Genomic DNA, 26,260 nt, shown 5'->3' on the forward strand with positions numbered 1-26,260 from the left:
CGCATTATCCGTCCAAAAAGTATTTACTGCAAGTTCAGTTTCTTCAGTTTTTACGAGTAATAGGATCCATGGTATCAAAATCCCCGATCACCCCTAGCCATAGAGTCTCAACATAGCCTGGTCTCAACTCGAGTTGCACCCCATGCTAAGGGTTGAAGACAGACTTTGGGAGGTCTAACAGCCATGGATTGCCGGGGACTGTTGTCCACACCCCGGAGCAAGCTTAGTGCACTCGGCTGGCTAGTTATGTACGGATCAATCCCCCAAATGAGATTTGATGTATTAGAGATGATAAAAATTGGGGTCAAATCTTTTCCTGTGTCCAATAGCAAGTTTTTCCTTTTTGTTTTCCCCACTATACCCCGTCTTCGGCTCCATAGGCCTGGAATGGCTACCTTCGATAAAGACCCCGACATGGAATTTGTGTCATTTGATTGGAAGATCATACTTCCTTGAACAAGGGCCGTATCTTCCTAAATAGGTCGTAGAGTATCTCTACGGCCTTCGGTTTTCGGAGCCTTTGTCTTCATCTTTCTTTTGGTTTTGTTTTGGGCACGATGCTCACCTCGAAAGAAACTCCATCATTGCTGGCGGGCTTTGCCAAACAGTACTGGCCACTTGTGATCTTCGGTATACTGGTATCATGGGCCTTGTCCCAAAAATATCTAACGCCTCTAAGGCACATTCCCGGGCCGTTCTTCGCATCATGGACCCGCCTCCCCCGATTCATTGCTGTGGTGCGAGGCCGACCACATGAATGGGAACTAGACCTACACCGCAAGTACGGAAAGCTTGTGCGGACAGGCCCAGACCTTGTGTCAGTGGGAGATCCAGCGGCAATCAACGTCATCTATAATGCCTCTGATAAGTTCAAGAAGGTAAGAAATTGGCGAACGGATATCATATGTTGCTTGCAAGGTCTAATCGACATTTAGTCGGCATTCTATAATCCTTTCATGGTTTACGACGATGAAGGGTTGCTTCCTGATCCATTGGTCTTATCGGACAAGGCACTCCATACCCGCATGAAGAAAAACGCGTACAATGCATACTCGATGGGTTCAATGTTGCAACTGGAGCCCCTTGTCGAAGCAGTCACAGAACGCTTTTTCAAAATCCTCGATGAGATGGCCGACACTCCAAGCCGGACGTGCGACTTGGGACATTGGTTGCGCTATTATGCAACCGATGTCATCTTCGCTGTCACATTCGGTGAGGACCTTAAATTTATGGAAAAGGGGGATCCCATTGGAATGATGCCGATGCTTGAATATATTGCGGGAGATTATGTGTCAATTGTAAAGAGCTCTCCCCAACTATACTACCTTGGAAATCTGCAAATGCATTTGCTAACGCACGATTCGTCAGGTTGGTCAATTTCCATGGGCTCACAATTTCTTGCTTGGTAATAGTTTTGTTTCCAAGCTAGTGCTTGGAAACAGTGCACCCGACGGTGCTACTTTAAAGCTGGCGCAAAAGCAGGTTGCGAAATTCCGAGAGAAGATGGCAGCCAATTTAGTGACAGGTCCTTGCTCATTCGTGCAGCGTCTCTTAGAGCACCAGGTAGCCCATCCAGACTCAATCACGGATCGGGAGTTGAACACTCATGCGTTTGGAAATGTGACTGCGGGAGCAGACACCACTGCAATTGCCATGCGGACCATCATGTTTAACGTGCTAAAGAATCCCGACATCTACGAAACCTTGTGCCGTGAAATTCGCGGAGAGGCCAAACTGACCCTTCCTATCACGTACGCTGCTGCCAGTACCCTCCCATATCTAGATGCAGTCATCAAAGAAGCTCTGCGCATCCATCCACCCACTGGTATTATGTACGGCCGAACCGTGCCGCCACAAGGTGCTATAGTATGTGGAAAGTTCATGCCAGCAGGCACAGAAGTGGGGATCAGCCCTTGGGTGTTGCATTATGATCCGGAACTGTTCCCCGAGCCCGAGAAGTTCCAGCCTGAGCGTTGGCTGTCCGCTGACGCTGACTTGGTGGCGCAGAGGAAGAGGTCCATGTTCGCATTCAGTGCTGGCTCGCATACTTGCCTCGGGAAGCACATCAGTTTGATGGAAATTACGAAGTTGGTAGCATCATTGCTAGTGAAGTACGATCTTGCATTGGTGGATCCGAATGCGAAGTTGTCATTCAAGTGTCGGTGGTTTACACCCCAGAAAGGGCTGATAGTGAAACTGGCTAAACGGCACCTTTAGAGTGAACAAACTCATGGGATAAATTGTGCTTTTTTTATGTGAAAATATGAGATTGATTGCCGGAGTGACGCTATTGTTGTTATTCTTTGTTCTATAGCTACTTTCTTTGCTAAGCGGTGGAATATTCCCGTCTCTGGATTTGAAAATACCTAGGGAGCCCTCCGGATTTCTATATTTTCATAGTAAACTTTCTATTGTGTCCTTTTTGACATCGTAATATATCTCACAAGACATAGGTCAAGCTCGTGGTTCATCGAAATGGACAAGTTACTGATGTACATCACTTGCGCGGTAGTTATACTATGCAATGGTATGTGTGACTGAAACATTGTGGCATTTGGGGCATGGTTATAGAAATACAATTTTATATATTAGGTCTATCTCTACACCAAATTTACCAACGATGTCTTCGGTCAGGCAACTTGAGTAGAATATAGGTATGCTCCCTAGACTACAAGCCGAAACCTTGGCCATTGGCCTAGCAGTAGAATTTTGTGTTACTTCCATCAATTTCTCATATAACCACTAACTCACGACTGAACCTGTACCGCATTAGAAGGCGCCAACTCATCTAATCTCTCTTCTGGGACTCTCTTCTCCAACAACATTCCATCGTAATCTCCCCCAGCGGGCAGCGCGAGCTCTTGGATGGTACCAGGTTTCGCGCTTCTGACATCCTGTAGCAAGTGGTTGAAGTGTTCCTCCGCATTGGCGAAGACGTCGAAATCGGTAACCCAGGGGTAGAATGGAATGATTAGAGAATCAGGGTATTCGCGTACCAGCTCCGGTGTCCAGTCGTTCTTATGATAAATATTGCGCGTCAAAATGGACGCTTGGTGGATTACATGCGACCGGTTGAATCGGATCCGCTCGAATACCTGTAAGCCCTCTGCCACATTCCCGTTGCACTTTTGCAGACAGATAGCGGCAGTGACCGCATCTTCAACTGCTTGACAGGCTCCCTGGGCAGATGTTGGGAGATGACAATGCGCTGCATCGCCCATTACAGCACATTTCTTGGAATCGGACAGCCATGTCGGGATGGCATCCCGCCAGACCAGCTTATAATCGATAATTCGGTCAGCTGGTGTGGCCTCGAGGGCTTGGTGCCAGATTATAGGGAACCCGGCATCTTTGAGATATTTAGCAACGTCCTCTTTCTTTCCAGGGAAGGACCACGTCTCGGCGATATTTGCATCGTCAAGATGTGTCAAAACCCAGGCACAGTCCCTATAGATAGAAGCAAAGTGGTTCGTCAGAATGTGATCTAGTGAAGCGCCAGAAAGAATATGTACCTTCCGTTCTTCCATGTGTAGATGAACCCATGCATGTCGCGGCCAACCCAGAACCTAACGCTGTCTTCACCCTCTTTAATCATCTCAGAGAACTCAGGAAGCTGACGCATCTCATCAGTAATATTGAAGAAGGCTCGAAAGATGGCATAACCACTGTTGACCGTGGACTCGGGCAGATGAAGGAGTTGAGAGCGAGCCAAGGACCGGGGACCATCACAGGCCAGAACAACATCACCGAGGATCTTCTCGCCTCCAAAAATCAAGACACCTCTCTCGGTTTCCGAGTCAAGATACTTCTCAACGCGCTTGTTGAACTGCATATCCACGCCAATCTCAATAGCGTACTCGTAGATAATCCTGTGCATCTCTCCGCGGTGGCCGGCGTAGACGCAGTCCTTGTCCGCTGCCTGCGGCCAGGGGTCCCTCCGCAGCAGGACATTTTCGGCGTTATAAAACTCGAGATACTTGGCAGCATTCACTCCTGCTGCCATGAGTCTGCGGCCGACGTTGCCGTTATCCCAGCTTTCGAACACCCGGCCGGCGTTGCGCACAAAGTCGAGTAGATCGCCGTGCGAGCTGGCGCCCGGGTAGGCCTCAACCAGGATCGGGTGCATGCCGCGTAGCTTGCACTCAATGGCTGCGGTAAGGCCGGCAAATCCACCGCCCACGATGACGACGCGGAGGTCTTTGCTGGTTGATTTGACCATGTTTGCGTGGTGATAGGAGCTTAACGGATCCGAATATCTGAGGGGTTCCGATAAATTTTGTTACAGTCGAATCAAGAGAATTCGTTCTATATGAAGCCATTTTACTCCAAGCCCGGATATTGTGGTCTTCTTTTCCCGTTTGGATGATTGAAAGACCGCTTCAACGACCCAATCAAAAGATATTCCGCCTGTCGGTTTGTATATTATTTCAAGGGGGATCCACTAATAAATCAACTTCCTGGTCTCCTTTTCTATTCGCTAATACTCCGTACTCCGTACACGCACATGATACCAGGCCGGATTAATAGTCGATTTTATAACGTCGGTGAATAAACTGATGATAACGGAGATATGAGCTTTATACTATCTTTCAGCCTCTCAGCTTCGCCGACTATAGCTGCTTCTCAGTTTTCTGTCACCTTAACCAGTGTGCGCAATCGACCCAGTCATCCACTTACTTGAAGAGGCAAGGTTTTCAGATACCGAACAACAATTTTTCTAATTTTTCATGCCGAGAGTGGTGTTTTTTTTAGGAGACTACCATTGGGAATCTAGTGGCAGGTAAGAAAGGGGCTTCTCTCTTCTGAAATGATTGCTGAGCTACGCCATATACTACCAAAGGCTTAATAGTATGGTCAAGATATAAATTAAATGAATGTCGGGCACTAGAGCTGTATGTCGAGATAAATATCTTAGGCTTTCTTTTCATGTCCAATCTGCTCATCCACCTCGGTCTCCTGCTGATGGATAGGGCTAACCTCCTCGGAAAGAACACCGAGATAAACCTGATTACCGTATATCCACCATGTCCCGGCAGCGATCAACATGCTTGCTCCAAAGATAAGCGGCGCGTAGTTCATGTTTTCAGGCGTGACAGGGATAATAGTGGGGAAGCACAGGAAAAGGATGAGGTAGATACACCAGCACGCGGCAAAGACGTTAATTGGTAAGCCCCAGGCGCCGAGGGTGAATGGACCGGGCTGCAGATTTGTATGCTCAAATCCGTAAAGAATCCGGAGGAAGATAGGCATTGCATATGAGAAAATCATAATCACCGTCACACCGGAGGCGATTCCATAAAAAGCGGTCTCATTGCCGATGTAGATTAAGGCTAAGGCAGATATCCCGAACCATGACAGCAATAGTGCGTTGAAGGGAACCTCAAAGCGGCCGTGGATGCGCGCAAAGCAGTCAGGAAGACCTCCTTCTCGGGCGAACGACCAGATGACGCGGGATGACGCCGCCATGCACCCTGGACCGCCGATAAAAAATCCTAGGAAGAGAAAGAACCAGGTGATTCCGATGGTCATGCTTTGACTACCGCCGGAAACGTTGTACACGAGCTGCACCAACGGACATATTCTGCCAACCGGCCCATTCAATACGCCCTCGATGTCTGTCATGCAGAAGGCCAGGGCGATAACCCAAGGGAAGGTAAGGATACCGGAGAGAGCAACACAGCCGTAAACTGGCGGAGGGTTAATGCGAGACAACCTAGATTATCACAATGGTTTGAACTTACGGACTCGTGGAAGATCCCTCGACGCGTTTTGCATCTCCTCGGCCATATGTGTGGCCGAGTCCCAGTTGATAAAAGCAACGGCAGAGCTCATCAGACCGATTGACCATGAGATTCCGTCACTTTTCCACCCACTTAGGTTAGTTAAGTCGGAGAATACATAGGAGGCCGTATTCTTAGGGTGCACCTTCACCAACAGGTAAACGATGATGGTGACGTATCCGGCAATGTGTAGCACGATACCCAAGAAGGTCAATCGATGCAGCCAGCGAGTACCGAGGACGTTGATCCCGAGAAAGCAGGTGGTCATACCGATGACAAGCAAGCTCGTATGCCATCGCTGATACTCGTAATTTGGAGCAAACAATATGATGTACGCCTGTAGCTGCATGGCATTGGAGAAGATACCCGTCAGGGCTGACAGAAGCCAGCTCCAGATGGTGGCCCAGCCAGCGATCCATGAAAAAAATCGTCTATATTTGAGTGGAGACAGAGCGGCCACATAGTGGTATTGCCCACCGGCGGTTGGAACCATGCTGGAGAACTCGCTGAGTGAGAGGGCGATAGCCATGGCCCCAATAGCCGAGGCGGCGAACCCCCACACGAGGATTGAGCTGCCACCTGCTCGAAGAGATTGGGCCATAGTCGAGGTGAGGGCTTCCCAGGTGACACTGGTGCAGAAGGCGAGAAATATCAGGGACCAAACGTTGAAGTGGCGGCTCATCGCTTGCTCCTGGCCAAGAGCTGCCAGGCGGGCCTCATCATCGCTTTGCGGCCTCTCCACTTTCAGAGATGTTTCCATTGCGACTCCCAGAATGCTCCAGCCTCGTCAGAAAGTGAAAGAAGCAACAAAGTGTGTACTTGAAGATTGAGGTGAAAGAGGCAATTTTGGGAAGGATGTCGTATAAAAGAGCACCTCGAAGGATAAGATATCCATAATACGGTAGGGTATTTTCATAGACAGTAACCCGGGCGTTATCAATGGAGATTCGTAGTGTGCACTTAAAGTTTAACCCATCAAGTTTCGAGGCCACACTATATCAGACCCAATCAGGAAAATATCCAGCGAGGATTTGCGCTAAAAGATAGCAAATATGCGGGGAACCCTGGGGAAGTGGATTCTATGATATGGCCGGATTAATATGCGATTGTCTTAGCCTAGGCTCCAGCCGGGAGTTCTGGTAGTGGATCTCATATTGACAGGCTAGGGAGTTGTGCAAAACAACCAATGTAATTGTCAGTTCAGGAATAAACACAACTATCGGTTATGAACATAAAATACGGGGCTACCAGAGCACAATAAAAGAAAAGGAAACATCCAGCACGTTACCTAGAAATAGGCTTGGATATATAAGCTCAATGTAGAAGATGTAGAAACAGAGAAATGTCGGGCTGATCCATACAGAGCAAGCCTGTGACTACCTGGAGCTATCAGCCCCAATGCACGATAATCTATCTTTACGTCTATCTGACTTCAATTGCTAGAGAGTAGATGTCTCAGACGGTAGTCAGCATACATGATGTCCTGATAAGCTAATTCTCATTTGTGGTCGAGTGGAGATGTATCTCATTGTCATATCTTGATGCCCAGCCCTGATATCAAAGCTAGTAACCTCTGACCCCACAAGCTCAAGTAGATCAAGCGTCGAATTGGAAATTCGAGGATCAATAAATTATTGGTTACACCAAGTTCTTGGAAAATTGCTCCGTAGAAGATCTAGGAGCGTAATATAAAAAGATCAGCCAGCTCGAAAGCTGTTGACATACTCACAACAACACGTCTTTTGGTGTCCAGATTATTTCAATTAAATAATAACCCTACGCAAAAGCACCCGTGCACTCTTTTCATCATGGTTTTTGAGTGGCTAGATGAGGGCAAGTTCCACCGCGTTCCTAAGCTGGAGCCCGGTCCTCCCAACGTCTACTTTGGTAAGGCCCTCGAAGATCCCATGTCCCCACGTGCTGGCGTAGACTTACCAAAATCTACTGTTCGGCAGGCGATGTTTTCTCTTCGGCTTCACAAGATGCCCCGAACCTCTTGGCTGGATCCATGTTTCTCCTTGAACAAATCGATAACCCCGAACCGGCCCCCTTGTACGACTATGACGAAACAGGAGTAGTGCTAAAAGGTGAGAGAATCCCCATCAAATGATACCTACCCTACACAATGCCATACGAAAGCATAGCAAATGCTGAGAATTTCCCGGTTCGGTTGTTCGTAGGCGAGCTGCACCTCGAGGATGAGAAGGGAAACACAGCTAAGCTGTTCCCTGGAGACACCTTCTTCATTCACCGTGGAAGCAGCATCATCTTCTCTACGCCCCGGTACGCCGTGGCTTACAAAGTTGGCGCTCGCCCCAAAATGCACTAAAACAAGTGCATGGTAATGCCTGGAGAGGGATGAATTTACGACTTAGATTCACAAAACTTGGGTGGGATATGGTTAGTGAGATTGAGATACAAGATTGATGAATATATACATAAGCTTAAATCTTCATTCCTCTTATATCTGTTGGTTTTGAAATCATTTGTCTGTCAAAATAGCTTGAGATGCAGAATCCCGTTATCTATACGCGATACATCACAGCGCCTAGATCGCCTACCTATTAGGTACCTGTGTCACCACCTAGTTACCACGTTGCCAACTGGTCTGAATATCCGGGCTGCCTCTGAAGTTTTTTGGAACCTCTGCTGACTTCCAAGATCTAAATTCTCCATTAATTGCCTGTGATTTGCATGCAAGTTGTCATTTAATACCTACTTTGTACCCTAGATTTCTGGATTATAGATATTGCACTACATCAGCTATCCTTTCGGCATAATCCCTTTTTCACATTACGGCCTCTATTGGTGTCACTTTATACCTCTTTTTGGTATGAACAGGAGGGAGCTAATAATATACAATCAATTCTTCCCAAAATGCAGTGTGAGTCGGGTGAAAGTCTCCATTCCTACGGGACACTTTTGGGGTATATATATATCATGTAACATATACCAGAACGCGTTGGTAGGTTTCCAATGCGTACAGCCTTTGGAGCGATAGAAAGTTTACAAATTAAACGTAATTACCTCGAAAAAAGAGATGCGGAATTTTCTATATATAGTTGCGTGATGGACCATTTTAATATTTGGCTTTTGCCAACAACTACTTCTCATCCACTGTCGGTAGATTGAAGTACTTGACAGTTTTCGTCGACATCCACGCATCCAAAGCCTCTTCGCCCATATCACGGCCGAAGCCAGACTGCTTAACTCCTCCAAACGGAGTGTTGGCGTGTAACATCCCCCAGCAGTTAATTGTGACCTGGCCACATTCCATGGCCTCCGAAACGCGCTGTGCCCGGTTAACATTATTTGTGAACACGGCGGCACTAAGTCCAAACTCGGTAGCGTTGGCCTTCTCAATGACCTCGGCTTCGGTGGTGAATTTCGCGATTGACTAGGATCAAAGGTTAGAAAGTATGGCAAACTGCCGCCTTTGTCTAGAAAACTTACGGCGACAGGGCCAAAAATTTCCTCTTGCATGATGCGCGCGTCATCAGGGACATCAGCGAAGGCAGCATTGGGAACAAAGTTGCCTTTCCCGGGAATCTCATCTCCTCCAGTCAACAGGCGAATACCGGATTCCTTTGCATGGCGGATATATTCAGTGATTTTCTCCCTCTGCCTCTGACTAATAACAGGGCCTTTGGTGGTCTGTCCCGATAGAGGGTCTCCAGGGGTGGTGTGGGCCAGCTTCTCGGCGAATGCGAGGAGGAATTTATCGTAGATATTTGCATGGACATATATGCGCGACCCCGCCGCACAAACCTGTCCATTGTTGGCCGTAAATCCTAATGTCGTCCAAAATATGGCATTTTCCAGTTCAGCATCAGAAAAGACGATTGATGGGCTCTTGCCGCCTAGTTCCAATGTCACCTTCTTGAGATTCGAACCCGCTGCAGCTCGCAATATCTCCCGGCCGACGGGGGCACTGCCAGTGAATGCAATCTTCTTAACCCCGCCGTGCTCAGCTAGCGCTTGGCCGGCGACTGAGCCATACCCACAGAGGATAGCGAGCACACCGGGTGGGAATCCTGCTTCTTTTATGAGTGCAGCAAGTTTCTGCGCATACAAAGGGGCGAGCTCTGGTGTCTTGATTATCAATGCGTTACCTGCTGCGATGGCAGGAGCCAGCTTCCAGATAGTAATCATTCTACATCTCCAGGATCAGCCAATATATTGACATCGGACATGTGAGGAGAACTTACAATGGCGCGTTCCACGGCACAACGGCAGCGCACACCCCGAGCGGCTCTCTTCGAGTATACGCATATCCCTGTGGGATGTTCAACAGCTGACCAGTGATCTTGTCTGCCCATCCGGCGAAGTACCTGAGTGTCTCTGTAGCTTGGGGAATATGGAGATTCTTGGACTCCCCAAACAAGACACCCGCGTCCAGGGCCTCGAGGCTGGCAAGGTCATTCGCATCCCGCTCAATCAGGTCGGCGAGCCGGTTCAGCAACTGGCCTCTACGAGCTGGGAGCACGGTCGCCCATTCACCCCGCAATGCCGATTGGGCTGCACTCACGGCGGCATCGACATCTTCTCGCTGTGCAGCTGAGACGGATGCAAGATGGCTGCCCGTGGTAGGATTCTCGACCTCAAGCTGTGATCCTCCCGCCGCTAGGTGAAACTCGTTGTTGATGAAAAGGCCCGTGTTGACTATAAATGAGCCGGTATTTAGTGGGCAGTGATCAAGCGTTATGTGTGATTTGGATAATGTGGGATACACATACTGTGAACAGGCCGGCCTTCGTATCCAATAAGCTCGATTTCGCTCATATTGATGACTTTTGATAATTCGAATGGTATATTGCTTTGATTCTTGTTAAGGTAGACAGAAGGATTGTGCCTTCAGGATCAAACTAGGGCATAGGACTGTCTGAGCATCTATACATTGAATAGCGACCCACTATCGGATCATTGAAGCCAGTCATATAAAATTCCACATCGTTGACTCACAATTTGATGTTAGTCCGCTTTTTATCCGGATTCGCAATAGACAGCACACGAGGTAGGTTTCGAAAGTTGGAATAAATATTGTTGTTAGCGATCGCCTTATGGTCTCCGGTAGTTACTCGGTTTCGTTGCTCCAGAGGTCACCAAAATTTGAGCTCGTGCTGTACAATATACAAATATAACCGCGAAATGAGTTATCTGCGGCGTATGAAGTAAAAATAATCATGTACTTTGTACGGATACAGAGTACAGTTCACCTCAGTCTGGTCTTAGTATGCTACCCAACACGTGATCTTTCCGATCAGCAACGAATCGGTTTCCCGAGGAGAGCGGGTGGGATCGACCAAGAATCATAAACTGTTAGAGCTACTGGGGGTTTCGTAATCGCCCCTGCTCATTTGAGGACTTCAGGCACGGGCTTGAATTGTTCATGAAAGGGCTTTGGAGCTCTATTCGCTGGCAGTTTTGCGCACGGCGCCTTTCGACTTCGCCCGCCATGACTCGAACATACGAGGTATGCCACTTGGACCTTTGCGACATGGGACTAATCTCTACAAAATAAAAGAACATGCTGACATTGGAATGGGTAGGCTGCGATTTCGTCTCTCAACTCACTGCAGACCAACTTTGCGATTGTGGAAGCGTTCAAGAAGTCCAAAACGAGGCAGGAGATCAACGAGTCATCCCTCCCGGAGACTGTGGAGTGGCTAGAGCGCATTGGATACAAGGTGCGCTGATGGCATGGATCGTGATTCCTTATGAGCGACGCTGATGTGAGATCCTTACGTTCTCTAGCCTTCTGACCTAAATCGGCTGAACGCAATTCATGTGGCCGGCACGAAAGGCAAGGGCTCGACCTCCGCATTCATCTCCACGATCCTCTCCCAATACACCCGAAAAGATGCGGATCAACCCGGGTCCAACCTCAAGATCGGTCTCTACACCTCCCCGCACCTTCGGTTCGCACGCGAGCGTATAAAGATAAACAATGTCCCATTGTCCGAAGAACAGTTTGCGCGCTATTTCTTCGAAGTATGGGATCGTCTTGAAAAGTCTGCTAGACTGGCGGGCCAGGATCCCGCTCAGCCTGCGACAAAACCACAATATTTCCGGTACTTGACCATCATGGCCTTCCATACCTACCTGAGCGAGGGTGTGGACGCCGCGGTGATCGAATGTGGAATCGGCGGTCAATACGATTGTACCAATGTGATTCCACAGCCCAAGGTGACAGCTATTAGCAGTCTGGGAATTGATCACGTTGATTTGCTGGGACATTCGATTGAGGAAATTGCGTGGCACAAGGGTGGCATTCTTAAGTCTGGCGTGAATGGATTTGCGGCACCACAGCCCTTGGGCGCGGAACAAGTCTTGGCTAAACGCGCCGAGGAGGCTGGCTCTCAGTTGGAAATCGTGGCTGGCCATCCAGAGCTTCGTCCTGAAAGCAGCAAGATCACCCTTGGGTTGGCTGGAGACTTCCAGTACACCAACGCCTCGGTCGCAGTGGCGGTTGCCGCGGATTTCTTGCGCCAGGCTGGTATCGCTGTTCCTGAAAATATTATGAAAGAACCCCTACCGGCGAAGTTCAAGACCGGGCTCGAAGAAACTCGCCTAGGTGGCAGGTGTGAGACCCGATTTGAGAAGAATGTCTCTTGGTATATCGATGGTGGACATACTTTGGAGAGCATCCGGCTGGCTGGCCAGTGGTTTGCATCGCGGATCAAGGCCGACTCATCGTCCGAGGATGTAGCCGCCAAAAAGACACGAATTTTGATCTTCAACCAACAGACTCGTAACAGCACAGCTCTTGCTCGTGCTCTCCATGAGACCCTCTCGTCTGCCCTTGGAAATGATAATCCATTCACTCACGCCCTGTTTTGCACGAACATCACCTACAAACAGGCGGGCTTCCGACCCGATTTGGTCAGTATGAACACCAACGCTGATGACCTCGAACGCCTTCGAGTCCAAAAGTCCCTTGCTGTGGAGTGGAATGCTATTGACCCCCACGCCCAAACACATGTTTTTGGTACAATTGAGGAGGCTGTTGATTTTGCGCGGGAGATTGCGGGCCAGGAACGCAAGGTCTTGCAGAAGGACGAAGCGCCGGTCATGACTTTTGTCACCGGCAGCATCCATTTGGTTGGAGGATTCCTCGACGTGGTCGAGACAAAGCCCCCTACCGATGAGTGATTCCCCGGTGATTGGTAGCCTGGAGCTCCAATGACTTGCATTCTTGTATCAACTTGAGATATGCTTTTGGCTTAGCATAGAACGGACATAGAGGTGTTTTTGCTCGGATTTCAACAATTCTCTGACTCTCAGTATAGTTTCTGAATTTACAGTGTATTCGAATGGTACCGAATTCAAAGGTTCTATGTGCTTTAGATTTACCTGGGCTTTGCATATGTGAGTGCCGAGGTTCCTCCAGGCCACCGAGAGCTCACTGAGCAGGGGTCTTTACTCTTCACGGTGGAGCATGAAGTACTTCGTACAGTGTGAAACGTGTCCCTAAAAAATAGTACTTTTCAATGAGTTATTTTAGATTTTTCCCAAAGATCGTGCATAGAGAGTTATGTAGAGTCCGTTCCTGTGTCATTTAAGTGAAAGTGCCCGCCCGTAGTTCCCCCCACCAGAGATCCGTGGTGTTTGAAACGTGGGACCTTCAATTCCTTCTTCCTCAACACCCCAACACATCATGTCTGATTCTAGCGATAAGAAGGGAAAAGCCCCTAAGCGCAATGAAGATGAGTCTGGAACTCAATCTGACTCAGGTAACTATGCCTCTCTACCTAGCCTCCCTAGGCACCTAGCACCCGTTGATTCGCATCTGCTGACATCCACATTTAAAAAGCTGGCAAGAAGCTCCCCCGAAATTCGCTTCTCTACTCCTCGAACAAAACCCTGCCTTGAAGAATGAGCTAGCTGCGATGGACAAGGACCAGGCAGCTGCTCTGCTGCACAACATGGACCTCTCGCAGATGCTGACCGGATTGGCAGTGGGAGGCAAGAACCAGAAGGATATGGCCTCATACAAGTTTTGGCAGACACAGCCAGTACCTGCTTTTGAAGAAGCCGGGAAGAAGCAGATCACCCAAGGACCTATCAAGACCATTGACCCAGAGAAGGTCTCCAAGACTCCCGATGCGCTGGTTGAAGGGTTCGAGTGGTGCACTCTTGACTTGACGAACGAGGAGGAGTTGAAAGAGCTCTACGAGCTTCTTAACAAGCACTATGTCGAGGACGATAACGCCATGTTCCGTTTCAACTACTCGGAATCCTTCCTTCATTGGTACGATTGAGTTTTGGACTGTCGTACCTATCTCAGAACGCTAATGCTACATAAATAGGGCACTGATGTCTCCTGGATGGAAAAAGGAATGGCATGTTGGAGTGCGTGCCTCAAAGTCGCGGAAGTTGGTTGCATCCATTTGCGGTGTCCCGACTGAACTCCGCGTACGGGGCGAGCGCATCAAGGTGACGGAGATCAACTTCCTGTGTATCCACAAGAAACTCCGCTCCAAGCGCCTTACCCCCGTTTTGATCAAGGAGATTACCCGCCGCTGTTATCTGAGGGGCATCTACCAGGCCATCTACACCGGTGGTATAATCCTGCCCACACCCGTCAGCTCCTGCCGATACTACCACCGTTCTCTCGATTGGTTGAAGCTCTACGACGTTGGCTTCTCCCCTCTCCCCCATGGTTCGACCAAGGCCCGCATGATCACTAAGAATCACCTCCCTAGCGAGACATCGACCCCCGGTCTGCGGCCTATGGAATCTAAGGACATCGATGCCGTCTATGATCTGCTGGAGCGATACATGCGGCGCTTCGACTTGAACCAGGCCTTTACACGTGAAGAAATTGATCACTGGCTGGTTTACAAAGAGCAGCCCGGCAAGGAGCAGGTTGTCTGGTCATACGTCGCCGAAGATCCGGAAACCCACCAGATCACTGACTTCGTCTCGTTCTACAACCTCGAGTCTACTGTGATCGACCACCCTAAGCACGATACTGTCCGTGCCGCATACCTGTACTACTACGCGACCGAGACCGCGTTTTCTGACGACAAGAAAGCTTTCAAGGCTCGCTTGCAACTTTTGATGAACGATGCCCTGATTTGCGCAAAGCAGGTATGTTGCAATACCTTATATTCGGATCTATATGCTAATCCCGCGATTTTATTATTTGTTTTAGGCCCGTTTTGACGTCTTTAATGCACTCACCTCGCACGACAACCCCCTCTTCCTCGAGGATCTCAAGTTCGGTGCCGGTGATGGCCAGCTCCACTTTTATCTATACAACTACCGCGCTGCACCTATTGGTGGTGGAATTAACGAGAAAAACTTGCCCGACGAGTCGAAGATGGGAGGCGTCGGTATCGTCATGCTGTAGGCTTGATGCTTTGGCTAGCAAATCTAACGTCGGATACCCCGAAAACGAATTTCTTTGCCTTATCTCGTGCTAGCGATGAGAATATAAAAATATACTCTTATATACGAATTTCATTGGGCCAGAATTGTGAAGGCTAGTAGTGATTGCAACACCGGAAGAAATTTACGTTTTTTGTCTTACAAATATTTATTGCGACTTTCCTTCTCTACCTACGTAGAATTTAGATGAAGAAGTTTCCGGCGCAGGTAAGGTCTGTGTAATGCAAGGTAGCAGCTCAATTCAACATGGGGTCCGCAATGATGGTCCCTCGAGGCCAGCCCAAGTTGCGAAGCGAGTTCAAGTTTGTACATTGTGGTATGGTTAATTTTTATGACCCCTTTGCTTCCCTCAGTCTGTTTCATATGCTATTTGATAGAAGTTCCAGGTCTAATGGCATACATCCATAATCATTAAGTATCATACATATCATACCATATCCACTGCCACTTCCACTATACCATCCAGACCCAAAATATAATACGATACCGCCTTACACCGTCTTCTCAATACCATACAAATTTGGTATGGGATTAACTGCGAAACCTACGGCAGTTTGAGCCAGTCAAGGCCGAATGTGCTATAGATTACTTTCGTCCATTGCACAATGCCGTGACTTATATGTATTTATTGATCTGGTTTATACATTTTTGCTGTCATCATCTATCTTTTATTATGTTAAAATTGTATGAGCCTGAATGATCCCGGGGCTGGTGGGGTATATGCAAGACCTTCGTAAATAGTCCAAGAGCCGCTGTCACTGAACACCTGGTCTATATCTTTGCTCTTAGATGCGTGTGCAATCCAGAGTAAAAGAGAACAATGCAAAATAGAATCGGAGTGAAACGAGGCGAAGAAGGTGAACATAGACATGAAAGTAGAATGTGGCTCATCCACACGTAAATGTGCGTGAAAGACCGCACATTGAAGAGACCAAAAAAGCTCCAGACTCAGTGGCGACCAGTGTATGTATCGCGGTATGGAGATGATTCTCTGCTATGAAGTGGCACGTCATCGCCGTATACATCGTGATCGGGTAGTCGTTGCATATTCTTCTTTCCCTTCCTGGGCTTCCGGCAGCTTCGACAGCAACATCCACCACAGCATCCACAGCCATTGCAGAAGAGCCACTTTCCAATGCCACTAGAGGGCATTTTCGCGTCCGGACCTTGTAGCACAGCACCCGGCGGCGCGAAGTTCCAGACGAGAATGGCCAAGGCCATGGGCATGCCATCAAACACATACATATACCATTCATGGTATGGAATGGGATTTGACTCATGGTAGCCGGCGGAAAATTCAATCAAGCGATAGATGATACGCACTGTAATTGCGATGAGACTGCCATATAGAGCATAGAGGAGTCGACGCCAGTTCTGTTTCTCGACAGGCAGTCGGCCAGCTCGCTCCAACTGCAGCATCAATCGGTGGAACTGCAGGGCCAGTACCAAAAAGCATACGATAAAGAACTCCTGGATTCCGATACCGCCCATGTAGAGATGGATGCCGTCCATTTGCTGCTGGTCTGTCCCAGTGGCCATAAAGCCACCAATCATTTGGATAATGAATGAGACGAAGTCAAGCAAGACGAAGATCTTGGCTAGTAGGGAGGGCTTGAACATGCCGATGCGACGCTCGGGGACGAAGAAATGGATCATCCGAGCCAACACCATGTAGTCGAATGCATTGACCCCTATATCAAAAGTCAGTATTATAGAACTGGGGGGCCTCAAACTAAGATGCTCAGGGTCGTACACAATGGAGCCAACAGAACAAACATCTGGGCGACGGTCACAACAGTATCATTCTGCTGATTGCGAGTGCTAAAGGCGCGGACTGCGTAAGCTACGGCTTCCCATGAGACTCCCATGAGGATGACCCAGGCAAATCCCGCGGCGTAAATTGTCGCTTGCACAAAGTGTGCCATCGTGAGGAGCGTGAAAATTACAGCGGCAGCGACTGCGGCTCCAAAAGACGGGTAATATAGGTACAAGGCGTTGCACTCTGAGGGTGGTACCCAACCATTTTTGTCGGGCGATATGGTAGGCGTACATGTATTTGTGGGCAAATCCAAGCTCAAGGTCAAGTGGAATTCAAAGTCATCTGTCGTTGTGGTCGCTGTGGTCGCCGTGGTCCCCGGGTCCGTCGCTGTAGTGGGGGTGGCATCCCGCGGTACCACCCCGGGCTGGGGAGCCGCGGTCTGGACGGGGGATGCCCGGGCCATCATGGCCGACACCACCATGAACAACAACCCCGAGATCGGAAATCGCATAATGACGAGAAACTATAGAGGGCACACAGTTGAAGAAAAAAGGAATGTATTAGGTCAGAATGCCTAAGAGAAAGAGATGCGAAAGTACAAGCAGAGATCGTTACAACCATTTCAAAGGTAGCGCGCCCAGGCAGTCAGTTTATATCAATGTCTGATGCCTGGAGAAACAACACACTTGCAATCATGGCTGCCTTGAAATAGAGATCAGAGATTCAGACGCCAGTTAAAAATAGCCCTAGAGGTGTGAGGCTTAAGGCGAATTAGAGCGGCATGGGGGCTATTCCGTAGTTGGTATTGCAAATACTCCACATTAATACACATACACAGCGTACCACAGAGACATCTAGACTTGCACTTGGCCCCCAAATAACATACGCCCTCAATTTCCACCAGGGCTAGTAATGCGAGCTAAAATCTCCCCATTTTCTTTGTTTCAAGAAAGAAATGGAAAATTAGGCAACAATCTCTGTGAAATTTCTGCGCAGAACGTCTTTGGTCCTACCTTAGCGCCGACTGTTACAATGGCTTTGATTACACCTTGCTATTGGAAGAGACTTCTTCCACTGACCTTCCATATGCGCTGCTTCTGCTTACCTACTACTAACTTGTTACCACCAAGCTACAACTCTTCATTGAGTCGGGGGCGGCTACTATTTCGTGATGTATGGGATTACAGAGATCTACGGCCTGAAAAATCTTAGCTTCGAGGTTCGGCCGTTTAGTATTAACTTCGTGGTCAGCCTAATAATATATAGAACTACCATGCTGTTATTGGGCATTCTTGGCGAAATCAGTGGTTATGATAGCCGGCTAGAATTTTCTACCGTCTCGGATTGACGCATTTGCTCTAGATACGCCTTAGTCAAATGACGATGGCGACCAGAGTATGATCCCTAGTCTAGCCCCTCCGCCAACTATAAGGCTCTAGGAAGGTAAGATTCGTCGTCCAAGTTGGTTCAAAAGCCCTCATTGGCTGAATGACTGTGCGCGCAGTAGCGGCAAATCGTCTTTCCCTGTCAGCATACATCATCTCCGCACCCAATGCGAGAGGCGGTTGCCATCATGTCTTTGAATTTACATCGCAACTGCGGTCTACGACAATAAAGCACTGACGGATCTACGCCAAGCAGTCCACTCATTTCATCACAGGCGCGACTCGCGAAACTGCCGAGCCCTTCGGTGCAACAACCGCTAAGTAGGCGATTAAATACCACTCGAAGAGGTGTATCTATAGGATGAATTTACCTTACGAGACGGCGTTAGCCTCTATCTCTGGGATGGTCTGTTATTTGTTGTGCAGCAGCAACTGCTGTGTCTAGCTCGGGCCATGATCTGTCCGGGCTCGGTGGTATTGTGAACGAGGTCACAGCCAACGTGGATCGGGAGATAGATCCAAAAATGCAGCAGATAACCTGTTATCACTTTAGATCCCATACTGTTATGAAATTGCGTATCGTAATTCTACTGTTCTAGTGATGTTGGACGGGGCCATTATCGAACTAGGCCCACCGGGCGAGCTTCTAGCTCGCGATCATTCCACCTAGCTTAGGGGTCTATACAAGGCGACAGTCATCTCTCATCAATATTTTGAGACTCTGCAAAAGGTCAGTTGGCTGTTTCCATTGTGGATTGCCGTTCCTTATAATCTCGGTTACCTGGTAAGAGTGTGATGCATGGGCATTTTGCCACGATTATTACTCTGTAAGAGTATCCAGATAATGAGAACATCCAAATTGATTATCAAGCATTGTACTCAATTATATCTTGTAGCCTTGGGGAAGCCAATTGAATATAGGCACTTAGTCGAGCCCTGACGCTAGGTCAATGCACGTCAGCACGAAGACAATTTAGCCCTAACGTCTCGGGAATAAACCGCTGTAATAGGTATTTCGGTATGTATTTCGGGCCCAGTGTATAATGCCTTGAATATAGCGTACTACTACCCGTCGATGTATGTCTTTTTATCATTTGGGCTGTGGATATTGAAAAGCATTTTTCTGTACGATTTGAACGTCTTTCCTGAAATCTCTGGCGCACTATTTCCGGACAAGAAAGCTTTTTGGCCCCGGTCCGATAGCTTAGATGCGCCACACCTTTTTACGCCGTAAGCAATTACTGGTTCGGACTGCGACTCTTCACGGCCGACAAAGGGAATATCCTTAACTCTACTCCGGTCCGAACCCCCCGCTAGCTTCGTCCCCGTCTAAATGGCTGTTCTGTTCCGAATGAAGCGCGGTGAATCGCCGAAAGCGACTGCGTAACAAGTCTTCCCACTGTATAAGGCTCATCAATCTCTATTCAGCACCAATTTTAACCATGCATTGAGCCAGGCGCACATAGTTCCGTCGCAACAGATTAATGGTCAGCATGGAATACCCCAGATTTCTGGAACATCAGCACCCGCTCGTCCAAACCTGGAAGTAGTCGCGTAGTAATTATAAATCCGACCTGTGATGTTCGGGTTCGTGGTTTTTTCCGACGTCACTGCAGACACTGGCTACCAGCTTTGCTTGTATGTGCAACCACACAAGGCATGCCATGGAGTCCATCTCCTGCCACACTAATGCCAGAAGACCTTGGACTGTGCCCCTCCCCGAGGTATGAGCCGTGTCAAGGTCCTATGTTCCCCTACTGAAATGGAGGAATCAGTCCCGCGAAGTGGAATTCCTTATCGATCCACGCCTCCTTATTTGAGTGTCAAAGTAACATGACCATCTAGCCCTTTGATGAATGCCTGCTTCTATGCCTGCTTCTGAAAGGAAAGAGAGTAGCTGTCAGTGATGCCATGCAATTAGTTGCATTGCCAACCTGTTCTCCTCGTAACTGACGCGCAGACATTAGAAAGCCAGCGTTCAATTGAAAGTTGGGAAAACTCTGCGCACGCTTGGAGACAATCAGTCATTGCATTCTCCTTTCTTCTAGAGTGCGCATATATAGCCTTGCGGTCATCACAAAGTCACGCTGATTGAAACCACATCGAGTCTCGAAGGTTATATAGTCGAGATGAGGTATACTGGTTTAGATCATACTTGATCGGATTCTAATTCTGGTGAGACTCCCGAGGAAAGGTATGTCCTGTGTTTATGCCGAGGGAGAGGGACTTCGGAGCATTTCGATTGGTCTCCCTTTGAATGAAAAGTTACGTTTTCTCTTTGAAGCATGATCTTGGACAAACTGATTGCATTGGTTCGGGGGTGCCAGGAAGCTAGTCGACTGGCGCCTCTAATCATCCAGGGTGAACAACGCATCATGCCAGATGGAGTACAAAGTCGGTAAGCGAGGAAAATGGTAAAAATGATCAAAGAGTTCCAAAATAGATGTAGCACAAAGAAATGCTTTCTGAGCTGCCCACCTGGGCAGTTGACTGGAGATACCAAGAGGCCTAGTCCAGTCGAATTAGCAACTGTAATAGGGGATTGGAGGTCATGTGGCCCCAGGAACCCGCCCAGCTGTGGGCACCTGATCTACCCTTACGTAATTTTAGCTAACTGGCAGCCTCAGGCACCGCACCAAGAGTCTAGAGCCATGCTGCCTCAGGCAGACTTCCTGACGTCGTCTCATGGCAGGAAGCAGTTCTTCTTTACTATTTATTGCCTGTTGACCCTGTTTTTATCGGAGTTTACTTGATCATCTTAAATCAATTCATTCCCCTAGTCTTTCTATTCTTCCAACTTCTCGCTTGAACTCGGTTCTTGCGCACTGTGACGGGACGCAGCTGTAGCTCTGCAGTGGGGTCGTCCCCGCAACTACCAACGATGGGTGCAGGGCAGTCGAGTGAGCATGGTGCATCATCTCCAGGTGAGTTAATGCTATTACGTTCTTGCTTGGGCTCTGAAGATACATGAATGTCATGTCGCTTGATCATCCATAATTGTCAATCATATATGGCTTTGACTTGACCTGAATGGTCTCCCTATGGTCAATAAAATGTCAATGCCAAGTGTATCTGACCATATGCATAAACAGAGGAGCTGAGCTCCGTGCTCGCGGAGCGCTTTGCGACAAAATGCTTCACGCCATTAGAGCTCACGCATTTCAAAGACAATTTTAACTCCCGGGCCTTAGAGCAGGGAGGCCTGAAGTACTGGAATGAGAAGGTCCTCTCGGACTTTTTGGGCATCCCGGATAGTACCTATACCCCCTCACAGACACAGCCTTTAGATGCAGGGCCGGTGATATTTCGCATGGTCTCTTATCTGGGAGCCTTTCCATTCCAAAACACGCTCGCCCCCAGTGTGTTGACATTTGAGGCCATGGTTAAAGTGGTTGTACTCTTGACAGACCGCTATGGGAAAGCACTGAAAAGAGGACATAAAGATCGAATCAAGTTGCTCTTTGGCAGCTTGGCTGATGTGGGGAGGAAGACTCCCGCCGAGCATAATGGAGAGTCCACGACCAAGGATTCCGAAGGTGCGGCTGGGAATTCCCATGCGCTGGGGTTCTCCATAGACGAACCGGTCAATGATGAGTACGACGAGGATGAGGATGATGACCTTGCACTTGCAGCACTGGAATCTCTTGATGCAATTGAAGTATTCAAACATGACCACCGGGTTGACAAGACCGTTTACGAGACCCGAATTTCCATCGATACGTTCCGTCGGTTGCTCATGCTACTGCTTGTAATTGCACCATTGAAGCCAATGGAGTCACTGAAGGTTTATACATCTGGGCTGGATGATCGGCGTATGGATTTGGTTAAGAAGGAAGCAGACAGTATTATTGCGGGGTTTTCTTCGGAAGAGCGCGCCAGCGGGATATCCTACAAGGGTTTTGCTCGAACGATTTCTCTGTCTCTTCCATACCTATTTGATCCGCTCACTGCTCTGTTCGAGCACATGCTTTTCAGCAAAAACTTGAACCTATCTCAACGCCGCCAAAATGGTCTAGCCACGGAGAGCGAACAGGAGAGCAAGGAGAACGAAGAACCCCCATCGCCACCGGCTGCACTCACTCTTCCGGGGAGCTTCGAGTCGGCCATATTAAACCCGACAATCAACTCTCATCTTTCATTCTTCCTCCCTTCCACATCACCCGATATCAATATCCTCCGAAGTGACGTCAAACTACACCCTGTCTTCTCGACAAGCGCCCACGGGTCTTCTTTGACATACTTCTCTCACCACGTCCTTACCTGGCAATCCGCCAGTCTCCTCATCCTGCAAGGATTATTAGCAGATTCATCCAGCGAGGAATTGGTAACACTGGGTGCATACATTCCCCAACCGTGGAAAACCTCCATATCGACCTCAGGCTCATCTTCAAAAACGACAGACCTCCTCCCCTGCCTCTTCCAACTATCCCCGAAACACATGCTCCTCCCTGGAAATCCCTCCTCATCTGCAACAAAGCCCAACACTCCAACCGCCTATTTCTCAGCCAACACTGGGATCGCAATCGGCTGCAAAATCCCTGCCCCATCCCGCACACACCAAACCTACCCGTCTCCGCAAGGAGCAGGCAGTCTTCTTATCGACGCGAACATAGAAACTGCCGAATTCTACGCTGCACCATTTGGGCACAACGGGGTTTTCTTACCCGCTGCCAATACACGCCCCGAAGACGCTCCGACGAAGATTAAGCTTGATCTTTATACCCTGGAGATTTGGGGTATGGTCCCAGATCCGGATGCATCTTTCTCCGCAGACCCTAGCTTGAGTCCGGTGGAGATACAGCGTGCAAAGTGGGAATTTGAGGCACGGGAGGCCGAGCGCCGTCGTAATATCAACATCAAAGCTGGGGCTGGGGATCCGGCGACCCAGAGTGCAAGGTGGCTCTTGGAAGCGGCCGGAATTATTGGGGATGAGGCGCAATACGCTGGTGGAGGGGGCTAGAGCTGGTCTGTTACCTATTTACCGAGCAATCGTTTGTTCCAACCTCATGCGAAGAGGCTCTGAGATACCCTTGGAGACGTAGTGTCATTTCTATACATTAATAACTCGCCCTAAAAGGCTTGAATTTCTCGGGTTACCCAAACCTGGCGACATTTTCAGCGGCATCTTCCCACACAATCCAGTTGCCATCCAGTAAACCTAGTTGAAAAGCATGCTATGACTCCCACTAAACGTGGAAGGAGAGAACAGCTGTTGCATAGATAAATGGAAGCGCTGGAGCAATTCGTTATCGTAAATTCAACAACTGGCACAAACATAACTTTATATGGTACAAACATCAACCCAGAGACATCCTCGGAGTTCAGAATTTCTTAGTATAGATCTGACTTGTTTCGCAAGTCCTGGTATTGTCACCATACCATTGTTATTTTCGACCCCGTGTCTGCATTTACCAGACCGATGCTATAGAGTTACTCAATCATTCTGGCCATCTAAATTGTGGTGTCGAATGACCACTGAGCTGAAGGATCCAGCCCTTAGACGCCTCCAGCAGTAAAAAAAACCCATCATCATGCTTTCAACGGGGGTAATCCACTTGGCGCATCATAGAAATCTTTGAGATCTTCTTCGTCCTCCTCGAATTCGAATCCAGAGACCTCTGCCTCAGATTCATCGCCAGCGAGCTGAACACGGGAAAGACGACTGCGGGTGCCGGTACCGAAATTGCCGGAGGAAGCAGGTGTCCCGTCCTTTTCGAATGATTCTGAGGCCGCCTCGCGAGGTAGACGCATGGCCAGGTAGCCATCTGGCGCGCGCTCAGCGCGGTCCATGATATCGTTCATATACTTGCGCACCTCGTCGGCTGGCTTGACGACGCGGGCTAGAGGCTCGAGGATTTTGGCATTGGGGGCATGGATGCGGAACGTAACTGGCTGCCAGTATTCCTTAAGATTCGCCTCATTGGCAGGAGTCCCTGGGAGGCTGGGGGTTAGGACTCCTGTTTGGTCGGCGGGTTCCTGCTTTTGCGGCGTTCCGGGTGTAGGTGTGCCTGGCTGGCCGGGGGTTGGAATATCGGTTGGTAGTTTTCCCTTGTCGGCTTTGACTTTTGATTCTCCCTTCTTAGCTTTCGATGCCCCCTTCCCTTTACTTTTGGAGTTGGCAGCTTCTGCGGCAGTCTCAAGAGGGAATGGTGTGTTTGGAGCTACTTTCCGTACTATCAAAAACGAGGCGATGACAGTGTTCTCGGCAGGAAGCCATTCCAGGATAGTATACTCAGGGAAAAGATAGCGGTCACCCGAGCCCGCATGGCCTGATGTGCTACTTCCATATGGAGTTAAGGGGGATGTGAATTCAAACACCACAGACTTGTAGTTTACCGGCGGAGATCCAAGCGGGGAGACGTAAGGAATAGGATGCGGACGGGGAAATGGAGCAGGGGCACCGAATTGTGGTGGTCGAGACTGAAGTGGAGGTTGGGACCCATAAGCAGGTTGCTGGAGGGGGGCATATGGTGGTCCCGGTCGTGCTCCTGGCTGTTGAGCACTGCCTAGTGGTGCCGGGTTTACCACAGGAGGCTGCTGCTGGGAGGTAGAAGCGGGGACCGGGGTGCTTGCAGCACTAGGGGTCGCTGATTGAGTTGGTGCCACTGCGCGCCCTCCTTCAGGCGGCGCAGGCTGGGAGCTGTTGTGCTCTGCGGCTGGTTGCTCTTCTTTTATCGTGCTCGACCCGGTGATGCTCTGGGGAGGTTTGGGAGTCTGGCTTGTCGGGGCTTGAGCAGGAGTCTGAGGCTGCCCTTCCGTCTTCGCAGGTGGCTGCTTGAGACCTTTGGATGGCGTTTGCGAATTTTCTGGTCGATCTAGCGATACTGGCTTCGTCCCACTATCTTGTTGGTTTTGAGTCTGAGCTTGAGGTGTTGGGGTCGACTTTTGTGTAATTGGTTGTGCTGTTGAATATTGCTGCCGTTGTTCTTGCTGTTCTCTTGATTTGATTATGGCGTTGAGTTCGTCGATGTGTGCCTGGAAAGCCCGGAGCTGCTCCTGGGATGCTTGACTTGAGGCAACAACGCGCATCAAGGCCTTCAGTTCAGGGTCTGCGGCTGCCCTTGTAGCCAGCATTTGAATCACGGGATCTGGACTCGGCTTAGCAGGTTGGCCTTTGTGCCCTTGTGATGGCTTTTGTCCTCCTTGGGGGGAGGGTTGATTCGGACCACGAGTTGACTGGGGCGAGGGTTGGCTTCCTGCATAACCAGGGCGACCCGGAGGAGCCGGGGAATATTGCACAGGTCGTTGTTGGTTCGATGGCGTGGGATACGGTCGGTATTGTTGGAAGTTATTAGGGTGGCCATAGTGAACCATCGGTCGTTGAGCTGGTGCGTATTGGAGTGCTGCTGGTGCACTGGGATCTTTGACAATGTAAATCATGGCATCAAAGAAGTGGGGACCAATGGTAATATCGCATGGACCGATTTTCGTCATGGTGTCCTTGGATGGGTTGTTCTTCTCGGTCTGTTCGCGCTTCGTCTTCTTCGGCTTTGTGTAGTATCGAACAAGTATGCCATCACTCAGCCACTTTTTCTTCGATCGTTCGAGTGAGGCGAGGAGGACTGCACTGTTGAGAGAAGAAAGAAAATGTCAGTCGTGCAACACCAAAGAGGACCGCGATTCCAAACCTTTCGGCGATTGACTGGTACTCATTGTCAGGCAAGGAAAGTGGCTGGCGCATGCGGACAATAGGTAAGCTGTCTCCATCCTTGACTTTCGTTGGCAAAGGGGCGTCAACTGGTTCCGGCGATGCGGCGCGAGGCGTTGGTGCCTTTTTCTTGTGAGACTGCGGTGCGGCTTCGGAGACACGTCTTTTAGCTGCAGACTCACGCCGCGAGGGAAGTTTGCGCTTTTCGGCCATAGTGGATTCCACGAAACAATCACGATGCCCACGATGGAACTATAAAAAACATCGTATATTGAAGCGTTGAAGGGCGATGGAG

The 26,260-nt window shown here is 49.1% G+C and overlaps 10 protein-coding genes across 10 annotated transcripts; 5 read left to right on the forward strand and 5 right to left on the reverse strand.

Moving 5' to 3' along the window:
* Positions 1 to 557: 557 nt before the first annotated feature.
* Positions 558 to 2,217, forward strand: N7500_003212 (cytochrome P450; the record flags this gene model as incomplete). The annotated part of the gene is made up of 3 exons (XM_056674358.1): positions 558 to 878; positions 936 to 1,368; positions 1,430 to 2,217. 3 exons carry the CDS (start codon positions 558 to 560, stop codon positions 2,215 to 2,217), a joined length of 1,542 nt encoding a protein of 513 aa, XP_056534883.1.
* A 530-nt stretch (positions 2,218 to 2,747) lies between these two features.
* N7500_003213 (FAD-dependent oxidoreductase) lies at positions 2,748 to 4,219 on the reverse strand (the record flags this gene model as incomplete). Its single annotated transcript, XM_056674359.1, has 2 exons — positions 2,748 to 3,447; positions 3,513 to 4,219. 2 exons carry the CDS (start codon positions 4,217 to 4,219, stop codon positions 2,748 to 2,750), a joined length of 1,407 nt encoding a protein of 468 aa, XP_056534884.1.
* Positions 4,220 to 4,911: 692 nt separating this feature from the next.
* N7500_003214 (Amino acid/polyamine transporter I) lies at positions 4,912 to 6,540 on the reverse strand (the record flags this gene model as incomplete). The annotated part of the gene is made up of 2 exons (XM_056674360.1): positions 4,912 to 5,687; positions 5,742 to 6,540. 2 exons carry the CDS (start codon positions 6,538 to 6,540, stop codon positions 4,912 to 4,914), a joined length of 1,575 nt encoding a protein of 524 aa, XP_056534885.1.
* Positions 6,541 to 7,588: 1,048 nt separating this feature from the next.
* N7500_003215 (Ethanolamine utilization EutQ) lies at positions 7,589 to 8,109 on the forward strand (the record flags this gene model as incomplete). The annotated part of the gene is made up of 3 exons (XM_056674361.1): positions 7,589 to 7,667; positions 7,736 to 7,867; positions 7,925 to 8,109. 3 exons carry the CDS (start codon positions 7,589 to 7,591, stop codon positions 8,107 to 8,109), a joined length of 396 nt encoding a protein of 131 aa, XP_056534886.1.
* A 774-nt stretch (positions 8,110 to 8,883) lies between these two features.
* N7500_003216 (putative aldehyde dehydrogenase) lies at positions 8,884 to 10,562 on the reverse strand (the record flags this gene model as incomplete). The annotated part of the gene is made up of 4 exons (XM_056674362.1): positions 8,884 to 9,177; positions 9,234 to 9,933; positions 9,989 to 10,442; positions 10,517 to 10,562. 4 exons carry the CDS (start codon positions 10,560 to 10,562, stop codon positions 8,884 to 8,886), a joined length of 1,494 nt encoding a protein of 497 aa, XP_056534887.1.
* A 607-nt stretch (positions 10,563 to 11,169) lies between these two features.
* N7500_003217 (tetrahydrofolate synthase) lies at positions 11,170 to 12,932 on the forward strand (the record flags this gene model as incomplete). The annotated part of the gene is made up of 3 exons (XM_056674363.1): positions 11,170 to 11,253; positions 11,330 to 11,467; positions 11,535 to 12,932. The coding sequence occupies 3 exons, from the start codon at positions 11,170 to 11,172 to the stop codon at positions 12,930 to 12,932; spliced, it is 1,620 nt and encodes a 539-aa protein (XP_056534888.1).
* A 505-nt stretch (positions 12,933 to 13,437) lies between these two features.
* On the forward strand, positions 13,438 to 15,135 carry N7500_003218 (glycylpeptide N-tetradecanoyltransferase swoF; the record flags this gene model as incomplete). Its single annotated transcript, XM_056674364.1, has 4 exons — positions 13,438 to 13,513; positions 13,602 to 14,031; positions 14,090 to 14,873; positions 14,938 to 15,135. 4 exons carry the CDS (start codon positions 13,438 to 13,440, stop codon positions 15,133 to 15,135), a joined length of 1,488 nt encoding a protein of 495 aa, XP_056534889.1.
* A 986-nt stretch (positions 15,136 to 16,121) lies between these two features.
* N7500_003219 (RTA1 domain-containing protein) lies at positions 16,122 to 17,443 on the reverse strand (the record flags this gene model as incomplete). The annotated part of the gene is made up of 2 exons (XM_056674365.1): positions 16,122 to 16,864; positions 16,927 to 17,443. The coding sequence occupies 2 exons, from the start codon at positions 17,441 to 17,443 to the stop codon at positions 16,122 to 16,124; spliced, it is 1,260 nt and encodes a 419-aa protein (XP_056534890.1).
* Positions 17,444 to 21,198: 3,755 nt separating this feature from the next.
* N7500_003220 (TLDc) lies at positions 21,199 to 23,277 on the forward strand (the record flags this gene model as incomplete). The annotated part of the gene is made up of 2 exons (XM_056674366.1): positions 21,199 to 21,241; positions 21,410 to 23,277. The coding sequence occupies 2 exons, from the start codon at positions 21,199 to 21,201 to the stop codon at positions 23,275 to 23,277; spliced, it is 1,911 nt and encodes a 636-aa protein (XP_056534891.1).
* A 569-nt stretch (positions 23,278 to 23,846) lies between these two features.
* N7500_003221 (uncharacterized protein) lies at positions 23,847 to 26,178 on the reverse strand (the record flags this gene model as incomplete). Its single annotated transcript, XM_056674367.1, has 2 exons — positions 23,847 to 25,884; positions 25,946 to 26,178. The coding sequence occupies 2 exons, from the start codon at positions 26,176 to 26,178 to the stop codon at positions 23,847 to 23,849; spliced, it is 2,271 nt and encodes a 756-aa protein (XP_056534892.1).
* Between the last annotated feature and the right edge of the window lie 82 nt (positions 26,179 to 26,260).

The sequence above is a fragment of the Penicillium coprophilum genome (genome assembly GCF_028826855.1).
Source record: "Penicillium coprophilum strain IBT 35676 chromosome Unknown utg000002l_segment0_segment1, whole genome shotgun sequence".
NCBI lineage: Eukaryota > Fungi > Ascomycota > Eurotiomycetes > Eurotiales > Aspergillaceae > Penicillium > Penicillium coprophilum.